The sequence below is a fragment of the Pseudorca crassidens genome, chromosome 2 (assembly GCF_039906515.1).
Source record: "Pseudorca crassidens isolate mPseCra1 chromosome 2, mPseCra1.hap1, whole genome shotgun sequence".
NCBI classification, from domain to species: domain Eukaryota; kingdom Metazoa; phylum Chordata; class Mammalia; order Artiodactyla; family Delphinidae; genus Pseudorca; species Pseudorca crassidens.
This window is the reverse complement of record NC_090297.1, coordinates 99,645,912-99,661,646: the sequence shown is the minus strand read 5'-3', so window position 1 is coordinate 99,661,646 and position 15,735 is coordinate 99,645,912. Positions and strand designations below refer to the sequence as shown.

At 38.8% G+C, this 15,735-nt stretch overlaps 1 protein-coding gene and 1 long non-coding RNA gene across 6 annotated transcripts in view; one reads left to right on the top strand and one right to left on the bottom strand.

Moving 5' to 3' along the window:
* Nucleotides 1–449: 449 nt before the first annotated feature.
* MAGI3 (membrane associated guanylate kinase, WW and PDZ domain containing 3) overlaps nt 450–15,735 on the bottom strand; it is a 271,906-nt gene continuing 256,620 nt past the window's right edge. For 2 of the 5 annotated variants that reach the window (XM_067727307.1, XM_067727309.1), the window contains exons 17-22: nt 13,589–13,691; nt 12,697–12,823; nt 11,618–11,761; nt 5,000–5,138; nt 4,096–4,186; nt 3,335–3,469 (exon numbers count right to left, since the gene is read on the bottom strand). In XM_067727307.1, coding sequence (XP_067583408.1) covers nt 4,137–4,186; nt 5,000–5,138; nt 11,618–11,761; nt 12,697–12,823; nt 13,589–13,691 — 563 coding nt within the window. In that variant the 3' untranslated portion in view covers nt 3,335–3,469; nt 4,096–4,136. Of the gene's footprint in view, nt 3,470–4,095; nt 4,187–4,999; nt 5,139–11,617; nt 11,762–12,696; nt 12,824–13,588; nt 13,692–15,735 lie in introns of all 5 variants that reach the window. The other 3 variants (XM_067727304.1, XM_067727305.1, XM_067727306.1) reach the window with 2 other exon arrangements.
* LOC137219166 (uncharacterized) overlaps nt 2,095–15,735 on the top strand; it is a 26,593-nt gene continuing 12,952 nt past the window's right edge. The window contains exons 1-3 of the long non-coding RNA XR_010941002.1: nt 2,095–2,233; nt 2,372–2,482; nt 3,293–4,290. This is a non-coding gene — a long non-coding RNA (uncharacterized lncRNA). The remainder of the gene's footprint in view (nt 2,234–2,371; nt 2,483–3,292; nt 4,291–15,735) is intronic.

Here is a 15,735-nt window from a genome sequence, read left to right as displayed (position 1 = left end):
TTAAAAATAATGTGAAATGCCACAGTCTGATGAAATAGAGTTTGTGACCTTGTGGTAACTGGACTTACACAGCTATGTCCATTAGAAATGTCTGATAATTTCCAATAAGACAAGTCCTTTTCTTTCCTTGACAGTGTAAGAAAGGATTTTTGGGGGGTAGCAAATTATTTATGCAAAGCTATTTTCCTTACAGTGAAAGGTATTAAGTAGGTATAATGATATTCAACTCAAACTAATTTTGAGCTTTACATATAGATAAGTATAGCTATACAGGTAAAGTCATCATTGTAAGAGTCTTTCTTTCTGATTGTAGGACTTTGAGTATTTGTTACTTGTAGGGATAAAAATCTATTTGAGGACTCAGACCATGATGACAATTAGCTCCACAAATAGAAAAGGCAACATTACATAAACCTGACAGTAAAAGAAATGCAGGCCATGAACTGATTTTTGTTTTTCTTTTTTTTTTAATATCTATATAAAAAATAACGAGCGATTTACAGGTCTCTTTCTCTAATCAGAACCTCAAGTGTATATATAAAGGTACTGTACAATATATAAACATTTACAACCAGTACATCCATATTTTGCTTAGCATTCCAAGGCCACATTGCTAAGTCAGTACAGAATCAGTACAGTGACAGGTTACTTAGAAAGGAAAGAGCCACATCAGACTGACAACAGATGACATCAAAGTTATGTCGCAGTTAACAAAAATTGGATTTTTATCACTAATTGTGGACTATAGGGAGAATAAATCATTTCTGTGATACTAAATTCTTAGCATTTATCAAGCCTTCTAATTCGTCTCTATTCAAGTAGTTACAATAGGTGGGTAAATATAGTTCTGGATGGAAAGGGGATTTCAGAAATCTCACTCCGGGAAGCATGTCTTATCTACAGGGGCTGATTTAGTTGTTGTTATATTAAAGAATTTCACAGTCAGACTCTGAGAGGGAAGGACCTGGACATGATGTGTTTCACAATAACAAGATGAACCCAGGGTGACAGAACAAGTGTGTTCAAATACTCCAGAAAATGGTTTTATTCTGAGAATGTTCCTTTATTTATAGATGCTACTGAATGCTGCTTCCGGGGGCTGAGAAACCCGGATCTATTTTATGGAGCTAAAAACTGTCTCTACCTTCCAACAAACATCTCTAATTAGACTTGAGAAAAGAATTCTGAAAATCTGTACAAGCTAAGCAGATGTTTACGATCCCTTTCTTCTTTGTAAATAGGTTAATGTAGCTAGATATTAAAATTAAGATCTAGCAAGGACTGTCTACCACCACGTTTGTTCTCACTTGCTTGTGAGTCGGTCTCACACAGGTTCTGCTTCTCAACACTTGAACTTGTACAGCAGCTGCCAGATGAGTTGGTACCTCATCTGGCAACGGACCGTGAAACTGGTTTCACGATTAAGTCCCTCTTCAAATATGTATTATGTATTAATGACTAATGACTTAGTAGTTGGTTCAACCAAAATATCCAGAAAGAGAAATTTGGTAGTTTTTCTTCAGATAGCAATAAGCAATATTTCCATATGCTTCTTTGTGGTTTCATAATAAAATAAATGAAATAAAAGGGTGATCTGAGATGCTATAACACATTAGAGTTGGATAACACAGCAGGAGGTGAACTCTTAATCAATTGAAGTGCTTTCTCATTTGAACATTCATTTGTAAATCACATCTTTAACAGTTATTTGAAATACCTTATCCGGCCGAATTAAAATAAACAGCCATAAGAAAGTCAGTATTTGACTACATTTTTTTTTCTTTCCAGTAGCGATGTTTGGGAGTTTTATTTTTAAACGGGGACATCATCAGTAAGCTGTTAGGAGAGGCAACTGCCATCTTTAATGATGAGTTAACAATCTCTTCTTCTGCAAGGGCTCAAATATTTCTCTCTGTAAACATGCAACATGCTATTGAGAATATCAACTTCCAAGCCAAACCTAGTTTTTTCATTACTGTGGAAATATCTGCATGAGAAGGATAAAATAGACATGATACAGTAGATAACTTGGCACAAATATAAAGTGAGTTGTGACCACGTCGTGAATATCAACATGTCATTTGTTCAGACACTCATGAAGACGAGCTGGGCGGCCTGAGCCGGGCGTGTCCGATGAGCCCGTGGGTGCGGCTCCTTCCTGAGCGCAAGGCGGGCAGCCAGCCAAGGGGACAGTGGGTTCTTAGCAATCCTGCAGGCCCTTCATGCAGCCTAGGTAACTTGATGCTCAAATTAAAATGTACTTCTGATGTGTGTTTCAGAATTCCTGAAAAAAATGATTTTGGGGGGGGGAGGGGAACACTGCTTTTTAGTAGGAAAAGATTACAACTTGTTTTTTTGTTTTATACTAAAGGTCACAGTCGCTTCTCGGCCACACCAGTAGTGCCTGTGGCTCTGCTTGCACTTGGCACCTTCCAAGGCCCTGGAGTTATTGGTGTTTTCTTAGCTGGAGAACCGCTTTCAGGTTTGAACCCTCCGCTCTCTTTGTTTTTGTCAGCTGCCTCTAGTTCTTTTCTTTTGTGATCTTCTATTTTGTTTAAAACCATTCTTTCTTCAGGTTCCTGCTTTGGCTTCTTTTCTGATATTTTGACATTTTCTCCTATTTTATCTTTACTAGAACTTGTTTCTACTAAGGTTGCTTTCTTTCCTTTTTCATTTTCTGATATAGCTCTACTAGTAGGGTTATTTGTCTTTTTGGATGGAAGCGACTTTTCATCCATTCTCTTGCTTTTTTTCTCTGGAGACCTGGTTCTGTTTTTTCCAGGCTGACTCTGATTTGTATCTTTCCTGACAACACCTGATCTTTCTTTCCCATCTGACATCTGCTCAGCATTGTTGCTAGCATAGCCCCCTACTCTTTGGTTCACATTTGATTGGTCTTTGCTTCCTTCAGTTTTTTGCTGCTTCTTTGGGCTTGAAGACTGTCCTCTGCTTTTTCTGCAATGGTCTTGTCCAGAAGCTGCCCTGGTGCTGATCTGACTACTTTTATTCTCTCCTTTCCTGGGGCTGAGTGATCGATCTCTGGGTCTTCTTTTGGGGTCATTTTTTAGAGGGCTGGGAATCTTTTCTAAATGTTCCTCTGAATATCGACTGGCTGACTTTTTGGGACTAGCAGATCTGCCTCTTGGTGTGACACCATTTTCTACTTTCAAGAGATTTTTCTTATCACTGTGCCCATGACTGTTGGGTGGATCCCTTTTATTCACATTTTTATGGAGAAGAGACTGATGTTTTATATCAGACTGATTTTCATTTAAAGTGCTTTTCTTTTCAGGCACAATGTCCTTTAATTCTTCTGCCTTTTCACATATCTGAACTCTCATCAAAGATTCTTCAATTACTGGCACACGAGACTCTTCAAATATGAAAGCAGAATGTGAAGATGGGTGAAATGGTGACTGTTCATCATAAATCACATTGGAAGATGAAGGGTTATTAATATTCCAATCACCTAAAAAAAGTGATTTGAGTAGAACATTATTAAATTTTAGAATTATAAATAGGAACAATTAAGTTTTGAATTTTTTGATAGCCATTTGAATTTTACTGACTGCTTAAACAGCCTGAGTATCTTATAAATAAAGTTCATGTATGTTTAGATCTCTCTCTATAAAGGCAGACGTATACAGACAGCTATACTTGTACCTGAAGGGTAGGTTGTTTTATATATACAAAATAATAGTATTCATTTTTCCAATTACTTTTGTAGAATAGGTACGATAATATATGATGTGTAAATTCTTTATAAGTAGCAAAAGCCCAATAAAAATCTTAAAAGAAATAAATAATAAAATAATTGGACCAAATTACCTGGTCCAAGCAGCTTACTAATTTAGCTATTATTGATGGATATAGCTTCAGGATTTGCCAAAATCACTAATAAAGGAGACCAAACTGTGGTAACCAGAATGGAGTTCATGGGCATTTGTAAATAATTTTCTTGCTTTAAGCTGTCAAATTTAATGTCAAAAGGAAACTGAAAAGTGCAGAAGATAGAAGTAGATGTATTTAATAGCATCATTTTTAATTAAAAAGAAAAAAAAAGGAGGAAGTGATTTACAAGACATGCAAATTTACCAAATCTTTTTAAGGAAAGACCAAGAAAAGCCCTGAAAGCCTTAATGTTGCTCAGGTTTCACGTAGGAGCACAGACCGGAAGGAGCCAAACCTGAAGAAGGAAGAGAAAAAGCCTAGGACTGTGTAAAAAAACATCACAGCTCAGTTAGCAAAGATGTCACCGGGGACGTATGGTTTACAAGCAGATGGTGGAAGGTAATACAGTCAGAGGATTATAGGCTGGAAGGGGACTGTAGGAGGTCATGTCTATACTTATCCCTCAAAAGCTCTATGGGGGGAAGGGAGGAAACTGGAACGGACAAGGACTAAGTGGTGTGGTATTGTACTTCTAGACTAGTGCACTCAGTTGATAAACAGTGATTTTCAAATACTGTGATATTTCAAAAACATACAATGAAACCAAGGAAATTTAAGATCAGTACAGGACTACGGAAATGGTCCCAAGTGCAACTCCTTGTCTCCAGGTAGAGCTAAAGTAACTTGTTTTTGACAAATGACCAGAAAAGCCTAAAGTTCTTATGCTGCTCATTAAGAGAGAAACTCATCTTACTATAAGGAAAAAAAATAACATTTGAAGAGATTTCAAATGCTTTTCATGACATTAAAATCGTTTGCCTCTAATGTTCTCATTTTTTATAGGCACTTTTCTCTGCAAAAGCAACTGTGTTTTCTGCTGAAACTAGCTTAACATATATATTCTAGTCTAACAAAAGTTCTGTATGAATCACTTATTTTATAATATTATTATTTATGGTAACTAACTTTAGATGGTTCTGGTGGTTACCTCTGAATTAGCTAGTAAAATATCTGTCCCCTCCAAACAGATATTCCTTTTCCTTCTGCTGCCCCCTCCCTAACAAACACATTCTCAGCTTTTCAGCTACAGGTGAGCTACTTAACTTACCATGGTCAGGTATCAAGCCAGTTCCTGGCCTCAAAAGAAGAAGAACTTTATTTCCACCGGCCTGAATGAGCTCAATTGCTCGAGTATGTGTGATGCCTTGTGTAGGTTCCCCATTGATTTCAACAATCTGGTCCCCAACCTAGACAGGGAACATTCACAGAAACAACATGAAACTACACATCCTCCTTTGGTTCTGTTTTGTCATCCCTAGAGCCACCCAACTCTGCTGAATGACTCTCTTTGTAAAATATTTAACTTGTGCACAGTGCTATTACACTAGAGTTGACGAGGAGTGGACAGGTGGTAGCAATAGGAAGAGAAGATGTCCAGTTTTATTTATGCTATAAAAGTTTCTATGACTAGTAAGCAGGATCTGGGCATCTTGAAGCCAAGAATCAAATTCTAAGTTTTCAACCAAACGTTAAGTGGTGGGAGAGGGTGAAGGCTCTATGACCCACGTGATACCACAGAGCTACCTCTGATTAATCCGCCTGTGAAGGGTACTTTCCGACTCAAGCTGAATATCCTAAATCCTAGGCAGGTGGCTCCTCATCTTTGAAGCCTATCCTGGCCTCCAGGGAGAACTGCCTACTCCTTCCTTTGTGTTGCTGCTACACCCTGTACATATATGAGGCATTACCTAAATGAAATATTTATAGACTAAAACTCTAAGAAAACTCAGCTTGGAGAAATTCATACTACTATGAATACTTATTTAAAACCAATAGCTGGCTTACACTAAATGACTTTAGTGTGTAGTGATTTCCCTAGAAAACAAACGCACGCTAGGGATCAGAATAAAATGCCTCAGCACCATTGCTATTTACTAGAAATGTCTGTAGTTATTTGAAAAGAAAAAGGAAATGTGAAAGAGTGAAGTATCACTTCTGCAAAGGACCTGGTTAAAGATAATGATGGTAATGATTTAAAAATATATCCAGATTTTAAACATTTCGAGGTGACAAACAACTAAAGGGTATTGGCTTCAAAACAGAAAAACTGAACAATGGACAATTACTGAAATTACAAAAAGCAATATTTGCAGAGCTTACTAAAACAATGCAGAGATAACAGAAGAGGACGCAGTAATTATTTAACAGAGGTGAGTAAGATTGCTCTGTATCCACAGCTGCAGCAGCGCACAGTGGCTTGGAAGCTGGGCTTTGGAGTCATAATGTCTGTGGTTCACTCCTGGCTCGACCTCGTCCTAGCAGAGTGGTCTCATTTTCCTCTCTGTTAAGTGGGGATAACATTAGTACCTACCTACCTCCTGGGGTTGTTGGGAGGAATTAATGAGCTAAAAACAGGATTATACACCAAGCACAAATAAATGTTAATTTTCAAATGATCTATTTTCTGGTTTTCCAAAAAAAGATTTAAAGCTGGTGGCACAGTGGTTAAGAATCTGCCTGCCAGTGAAGGGGGCACGGGTTCGATCCCCGGTCTGGGAAGATCCCACGTGCCGCGGAGCAACTAAGCCTGTGCGCCACAACTACTGAACCTGTGCTCTAGAGCCCGCGAGCCACAACTGATGAAGCCCGCGTGCCTAGAGCCCGTGCTCCGCAACAAGGGAAGCCACCGAGATGAGAAACCCACGCACCGCAACGAAGAGTAGCCCCTGCTCACCGCAACTAGTGAAAGCCCACGTGCAGCAACAAAGACCCAAGCAGCCAAAAAAAAAAAAAAAAAAATGTAGCAGGATGAAGATATAACTATAGACTGCACCCCGTTCTATACAATGCAAAAATTTTTCAAGTAAACTAAGAAAACAGAACAAGTTTTATTGCATATTTATGGGAAAAAAATGAGTGGAGGGTATCACAAAATAGATGGAGTTAACACATAAAGTGGAAAAAAAATCTAAAATAAAAACCAAAGTAAGATGATAATAAACATAATAGGATGGAGAAAAAGTAATAAACACAATTCATTAAAAAACCCTTAGAATAGGTATATAAGTGAAATAAAGGTCGGTACCCAGATTTTCTTTAATAAGTGATTATAGAAAAATCATTTTCATGAGGAAACACAGATGACAAATTAGCACCAGATATAAAACCCTCTGATAATTAGAGAAATTAATATTAAAATAGATACTACTTGGAGCATGCTTTGGGTACATCTTGTAAAAACGTGCTTGAGGTTATAATTCATTTCAATTATAGTCTTTGGCTTAAATTCTCTGTCCAAACCTGCATATTTCTTATTCTTTCAGCACAATAAGTAAACTGCAAAAAACTTGTAATTGAACAGATCTGCCACCAGGTGTCATTTTTGTTTAACTTAAAAACTAAATTAGGGTGAAGGAGAGGAAAGCCATGGTTTTAAGATTTATGGTAGAGAGGCCCTCAAAAGGGGAAGAAGGTCTAAACTGGACTACACAAAGCTTAAGATAAAAAAATCACACCTTTGAGAGGGAAATGTAAACATTCTTCTAAAAGTTTGTTACTTTAAAAAATTTAAGTGTGATAAAAATACAAAAAATGGGGAATATATTTTTTGATAAGAATAAAAATTCAAGGTCAGGTTTTTGTATTATTGAAAAATAGAATTGTGGGGGACAGAGGAGAGAGGAGAGAAGAAAGAAATGAAAGGGGAAGAAAAAAATGAGAACAGGAGAACCAAAAGGGGGAAAGTAGGAAGAACGATAGAGAAAAATTGTGTTCCTTTAAAAAAGTCACTTTTTAAAGGCAGTCTTGCAGTTTTTCAAACAACATCCACTAAAATATTAAAATGACTAAACAATATTTCTAACACATTGCTTACATTATCTTACAACCTCTTAAGACCCTTTATGCCTCCCAAAGGAACTGAGTCCAAATGACATAATCATGGCCTGATGTGAAAGCACACAGACTAGGCTGAGAGACAGTGGCCCTGGGTCCCTCTATGGCTGTGACTCAGTCTCCCTGAGCCTCAGTTTTAATCTGCAAGTGGGGATAATGCCCCCTACCTCACAAGAGTTTTTGTGAGACTAAAACTAATACAAGTGAAAACGTGGTCTGGAAGACAACAGACTCTTAATAGTTTCTAAATCGGTTTCTGTTCTTTGTCAAATATTTCAGTCTGACACTATTACCTAATATGGACTTTTTCCATTCAGCTGATTTCTCATTCCCTTAGCCCAGAACCTTTTTCCTTCCTCTCTAAATCAGGATTTAAGGACCAGCTGAAGACTCACTACATGTACAGATCCTCTCAACACCTTTCCATCTATCTTAAAAGTAAACATTTTCTTGTTTTAGTGAATTATACGATTACACTGTTTGCTTATTCCTTCCTATAGCCCAAGTCCTGTCTACCCAGTAATAAGTTCTGGGAGTTAATCTTAAATATTTAAAAAAAATTCTCCCATTATCTAGAAATATTAACCATGCATTCTATTCTTTCAACAAATATCTATGGAACATCTACTATCAATATTCAAGGCACTACCTCAGGTGCGGAAGATACTGGAATAATAGGTACAGGACACAAAGTACAGTGTCAGCTTAACAGAAAAGACGGGAGAAGAGGAGAGAGGCAGGAGGGGAAGGCAGACAGGATGGATGCTCAGGTGGCTGGCTCCATGCACAAGTGTCAGCTGGAGATAAATGTTCATCTTTTGGGACAGTGGCCACCTGAGTAAGTTGTCATTTACAGCAAAGCTCCCATGATCCCTACACCAAGTCAAGATTTTGATGATTTAGTAGCCAGAAAAATTTTTCTCTGAAAAGCTGATTTATTTTATTAGAGTTTAGAACAAACCTGGGCATAGCAGTAATAGCTTATTTGCTTTTGCTTTCAAATTTCAGAGTTTCTTTTTTATATTAAAGCTGATTTAATCACATAATTCTAAAGTTTCTGTTCATTATTAAGAATAACATGTTTTAGGGCTTCCCTGGTGGTGCAGTGGTTGAGAGTCCGCCTGCCGATGCAGGCGACACGGGTTCGTGCCCCGGTCCGGGAAGATCCCACATGCCGCGGAGCGGCTGGGCCCGTGAGCCATGGCCGCTGAGCCTGTGCGTCCGGAGCCTGTGCTCCGCAATGGCAGAGGTCACAACAGTGAGAGGCCCGCATACCGCAAAAAAAAAAAAAAAAAAAAAAAGAATAACATGTTTTAGAAATAGAATCCTTTAAGGCCTCTTTGTTTGCCTTTTATTTGGTGAGATTAGTGTATCTGAGGGTTATATTTGAAACCAACATTTCAATTATATCCTAGTTTTTGGTTTAACTGGAGTTTTGTGATACAATATACAATGAGATTTTTTTAAAACTCCAAATTTAAATGACTTAGAGATTTTTGTTTTAAAAGGTTGGGGGTGGAGGAGAAAAAGGACCAAGAAAACCAGAAATAAGTATGCCATCCCCATAAACAGTGCCTCAAACTGCTCTTACTAAAACTTTAAGAAGTTTACTTGGGCCATGTATTTTACATGTATTATAGCTCTGCGTTTTGTGCAGGTTCAGAGTAGTTACCCAACGATGCACAGCTACAAGGTGGCAGAACCAGAGTTCGATCCTTGTCCTGTCTGATTTCCAAACCCATGTTCTCCCCACTTTATTAAACTGTCCCTACAAGAAAGTGAACTGTGGCGAGAGCAAACAGCTCAGCTTCAGCACACTAATGGACTTTGGCCATCAGCCCCTCTCCTTGCCGTCAACACCCTCCAGCTCTGCTTCTGCTGCTCTGCGTTCTCACCCTCCCCATTTTCTCTACTTTCTATGGTCCACTAATGACAGGCCTTATCCAGAGTCCTGCCCCTGGCCCACAACTCTCTAAATCGTCTCCTTTAGTGAATTCATCCACAGCAAAGGCATCAGTTATCACTTCCGTCTGGGTAATGTCACAATCTGGGACTTTACCTCTTGTCCTAACTGCCTGCTAAATATTTACACCTGCTCAACCAGCTGGTCCTTCAACATGACTACAACTTAGTACATCATCAGTCTTTGCCAAATCCTTTCTCCCACTGGCCTCCCTCACGTTTTTTTTTTTTCCATAGTACAGGCCGGGTGAAGCCTCTAAGCCATCCTTTACTCTTTTTTTTCCTTCATCCTTCACTCATTTAATACTTGTCAGTCATCTAAACTGGTCTTTTCTTCATTAACGGTTGATCCCACATGCATCACTTACCGTCCACCCAAAGTACAACCATCCAAGTTACACTCCCACCACCATGATTCGATGCCTAAACTATAGCTAGCCCTATCCCCTCATCCATCCTACACACCAAGAGACTGATTTTATCAGTGTATTGCTCTCAGGGGGAACTCGTGGCGCAAAAGCCTTCTGTGACTTTCCACTACCTTGGACCTACATACTGGTGATTCACCCTACTTTCATATTCTCATTTTCTTCTACCTTCCTATGTATTTTCTAAATAGACTCTAGGTAAACTTGACCACTTGCAGTTCCCTATATATGACGTGTCCTTCCTTCGTTTTACCCCTTTGCTCATTTCTTCAGCCTGGAATGTTTTCTTAATCTCTCCCTGTTGAAATTCCATTGACTGTCCAATGCCACCTCGTCTATGAAATCTTCTCTACTCATATTCACCTACTTTGAACTTGTACAAAAGTCTAGTCCTTTAGAGAAAGGATGGTATCTTGTTTGGGGGTCACTCTTTCTCCTTGCTTATTCAGTATCATGTATAAATCCCTGGGTAAAGCAAACACTCGGTAAATGTTTATGAAATGAGTAATGGGAGTGGAGTAGTGATGTGCATAATTTAAAACTGCAATCACCCAGAAGACTTTTCTAATCATTGTTAGAATTTACCATCTAATAATTTGCCAGGGTCATTTGCCTTTCTAATTACTTAGTTAAAAGCAAAAGAGAAAAATAAAAAGAAGAAAAAGAAAAATTTATCTTTCCCTGATGCCCACTGGTAGCAGAGGGAGGAAGTCCAAAGTTCTCTTGAATAGTAAGGGGAAGGCTGTCCGGATTTTATAATTTTTAGCATATAAAATTTTTAGCATATAATTGAATACCAGTAAATTAACTATTTAAAAAAAACTGAGCCCAGCAAATGTCTTCAATATAAGAATCCTCTAAGTAACATCTAGAAAAGGAAGGAAAATATCTTTTGCAGATCCATAAACCATCTGGCCTCAACGCCATGTACAAAGCTATAGTGTTTCAGAGCTGAGAACCCCTAAGCAGGAACATTGCTGACGTGATTTCTAGTCCTGCAAATGATAATAAAGTTTGGGAGAGTCATGCTTTTCGACCTCTGGCTCCCTCTAGAAGTAGCTAAGAGGGGAAAAAAAATCCTGGGATTATTGTTTCTTGGAAGAAGTCGATGATTCTGTTTCATCCTGGCTTTCCCAAGACTTAATAAGATGAAAGTATATTTTATTTATTAATCCATTTGCCCTTGAATGTTGACTACGTAAGTAAAATTGATTTTTTCTTACTGACCAAAGTCAAGCCAGCGCAAACAGCCTAACTGCAATACAGTATAGCACCCTGCAAGGAGGAAATGAACTCATGACAAGCATCTGCCTTTCAGGTTTTAGTGATGGAAAAGCTTGCTTCATAGATTCAGGAGGTTTCTGCATTCCCTTTAATCAACTATTTTCAGAAGTTTCCAGTCCGGAGCCAGAACCAAAGGTTGCAGACAGAAGCCAACTCACGTGAATTCTGCCGTCTTTGATGGCAGGACCGTCCTCAGCCAGACGCAGGATGAACAGCCCCATGTTGTATTCCTTCCCACCCCTGAGGCTGAATCCAAAGCCCCGGGGGCCTCGCTCCAGCTCCACTGGGTAACAGCCAAGGCTCTAGAGAGACAGAAGTGTAAGGAAAACAAGTTTACGTGGACTGCTTTATTTAAAGTTTGAAGAAAGACTCCTTTTATGGCCAGAAGAAATGATTTATATTCTCAATACACACTTTTAAAAGAAAATTGAAGTACAGTTAATTTACGATGTTGTGTTAGTTTCAAGTGCACAACAAAGTGATTCAGTTACATGTATATATATTCTTTTTCAGATTCTTTTCCACTATAGTTTATTACAAGATATTGAGTATAGTTCTGTGCTCTACAGTAGGTCCCTGTTGATTACCTATTTTATATATAGTAGGGTGTATATGTTATCTCAAACTCCGGATTTATCCCCCATCCCCTTTCGTAACCTTAGTGTCTTCTATATCTGTGGGTCTATTTTTGTTTTGTAAATAAGTTCCTTTGTATCATTTTTTGGGAATTCCACATATAAGTGCTATCATATGATATCAATATGCATTTCTATATCATAAGGAAGGAATGTATGTTTTGGTCAAAGGGCTACTTAATTTCTATAAATGCAGCCTAAATTAATTTGCAGATTACATGTCTTCTCTACTAGTTGGTCAATATGCAACAGAACAATCAGAGAACAGAATTTTGAACAGTGCTTCCTTTAAGCAGATTTTGACTAATTTTCCTGAAAAAAGAAAAAAAAACCCACCCCAAATCCTTCCTTGATTAACTAAAACACTGCTACTTCTAGGTACTCAACTAAGGGTTAAGATTTCTCCAATAGAGGATAAACAACTTTTTCACTCTTTACGTTGTCTCGTGGACACTAAGAGAACGCCAAACACAGAGTAGGTCCTTAAGAATGATCAGTTTGGGGAACAAATTTATCTGAACTGATTTGCAGTTAAAATTCATCAGTGTCAGTGATTCAGCAACTGAAAAGAACAGTCCGCATCTGGGGGGAATCTCTGTTACCTGATTGTGCCGACTGCCTATGACTGAAATCATTGCAGTGTCAGGCTGTGCAAGGTGCTTGTGGTCAGACCACGAGTGTCTGTAGGAAGTGAGGACGTCTTTTCCAATTTCACCTTCTGTGACACTTCTACAGGAAAGAGAAATCAAGTCACTCTCTGAACTGAGAATATGAAAAACAGCCTAAAAGTAAAAGTGGATCAATTTCTTTTCCTTTAAAAGCTGAATTGTGCCATTCTCCCTCTGACAAACTGCTATTAAGACAGGCTGTATCTAGAAGCAGAGAGATGCCAGGCAAAAACTAGCCATTAACTCCAGCCTGGCTTCAAGTCTGTCAACACCCCCACGCTGTTTTTTCGTTTTGTTTTTGTTTTTTTGTTTTAAGGGTGTCTCAGCACAGTTTACATCAAGGAAAACTGCACTCAAGTCACTGAACCGGAGGGCAGGTAAGCTGACCTTGTTACAGTGTAAAATGGCTCTCCTGCAGTACCAATGCCTGTGAAAATGCTGAATTTCTGGAAATTTAGTTTTTGTTTCTTGACTTACATTTTCAACGAAAGAGGAAAGAAATATGCACAGATACTGCTCAGGTAGTCTAAGAAGATGGTAATTGATGTGGGTCTGGGGCTTCCCTACCAAAACCGTGAGGACCTAGAGCAGCAGAGTAGGTGCTACTGTCACTTCCTTCTAATCCCCACCTGTTACGCTGCACCCTGGGCTGGGGCTGGGAAGAGGGAGAGGAAGGGACAAAGGGACCGGAGGGAGTAGACATCTCATCTTGACCTAACCGGCTGGCTTCTGCATAACTGTGTGGAGGTGAGTGGGGGTGGGTGGGTGATGAAAAGTGGGGAGATGAGCAGGGGAAAAAACCAAAACCTGAGAAGAGCAGCCCCACCTGTCCCCAGGTATGTGGTTGGCCTGTGACTGTCCCACGGACCTGTGCTGCAGGGCTGGGCTTTGCCTGGCGGAGTTTGTTCCTGATGGTGGACCAAGATGCTCTGTTCAAAGGCGAAACAAGAGAAATAAGAATTTGTACATAAAACTATGAAAGTGAGACAGTAACAAGTGGTTGTCACTTTCCCGACGGTAGTGACTTTACACAAGCAGCACTGCTATCAGCTGCCTGCGACTGGAACTAATGTCTTTTTCCCTGTGGCTTCTGATCGATGTTTATGTTTGAAGAGACCAGGAATCATTCTTACTGCACATGCTTTCCCTCTTTCACCTTTGTTTTGGTCGTCCACACAACATGAAAATCAGAAATGAACATACTCCATACTATTATCTAGAGGACTGAGCTCTGGGAACTACCTTGTAATATATTTATGGGTTTCCAGAGTGTACTGCCCATAACTGGTAAACCACTCTAGATGACAAAGACAGGTCTTAGGAATGCTGGAGCACAGAGGCCAGTCTGGAAATTACACACATATCTTTAACCTGCATCTTTAATGTAGCAGTAGTTATTTCACCTGACTCTAGTATCAAAGAGAAACTTATAAAATCATCCTGAGTATTGACAAATGTTTATAAAGATTTTACTGATTCTATTTTCTAAGAGCACAGATGTAAGTGAAAAAAGGAACATTTGCTTCAGTACCATCCTCAACAGCTCCAGAACTCCTGTTGTTCCTTGAAGGCGGATTTCATAACTAAGCAAAGTAACTGCTTGCATCTAGAACTAGATGCCAATTCATGGGAGATGACAGTTAAAAGACACTCTGGAGGTTGTCAGACTCATATTTATTTTTAAAGCTGAAACTTTCGGACTTCCCTGGTGGCACAGTGGTTAAGAATCCGCCTGCCAATGCAGGGGGCACGGGTTCGATCCCTGGTCCGGGAAGATCCCACATGCCACGGAACAACTAAGACTGTGCGCCACAGCTACTGAGCCCACGTGCCACAACTACTGAAGCCCGCATGCCTAGAGCCTGTGTTCTGCAACGAGAAGCCACCGCAATGAGAAGCCCACACGCCATAACTAGAGAAAGCCTGCACGCAGCAATGAAGACCCAACACAGCCAAAAAAAAAAAAAAAAAGCTGAAACTTTCTAATGTTTTATCCCACCCAAATTTTAAAACATAGGATATTTTAAAATATCAAAGAGAGAGCATAGATTAATGATTAAGACCATGAACTTTGGAGCAAGACTGATGGGGTTTCAGGCAGATCCCATCATTTACTAGCTATGTGTTCTTGAACAAATTACTTTAATTCTCTGTGCTTCTAATCTAATCATCTCATCAATGAAAAGGGAATTACAGCTACCTCGTGGGGTTACTGTATAGATAAACATGCTTAGAACAGTGCCTGGCATATCATATTCACTATATTAATGTTTCTATTAAAATGATCATTATGGTTATCATAATCATCAAAATGATTGGGGCTATATTTCTCTTAAGGTGTACAGTCTGAAATATTTACCTAACTTAGCAAAAATGTTCCAGGTAAGAGGACATTTTTAGGTTAGAACATGTAGAAACTGATAAAATCTGAATCTCAAATATAATGAAAACACAGAAAGACTGATGTGAAAAACAAGGAATATGAATGTTTAGGAAGCAATTTCTATTGAGAGAGCTGGGACTTCAGGGTCACTAAATACATCATTATTTTATGGCTTGGATTAAGTTGTTTCTCTTCAAAGTTCTTGGGACTAAAAACATAGATAAATAATTAATTCTTATTTAAGAACTTCTTGTAACTGAAAGTAACTGAGAGTACTCTGAAAACACAGGCCAGGGTATAAACAGTGGCGGGAGGAGAGTAGTGGTATCTGGCTAGGCTGCCGTAGCAGCCTCTCTCAATTTTATCTGAAGATCTTTGTAAAGCAATGGGTTAAGTATATCTTTCCCTCAATGAGAATTAAACTTTTGCTGGAGTTTCTGTATGTAACTACTTAAGAGAAAGTGTATTATCAGAGGATAAACACAAAATCCCACAGTTAAACTTTAGCAACAAACATTATAATATATTGGGAATCATCTTTACCAAGAATAAATAAGAATCTCATGAAAGAACTTTCTAAAATTCTATTG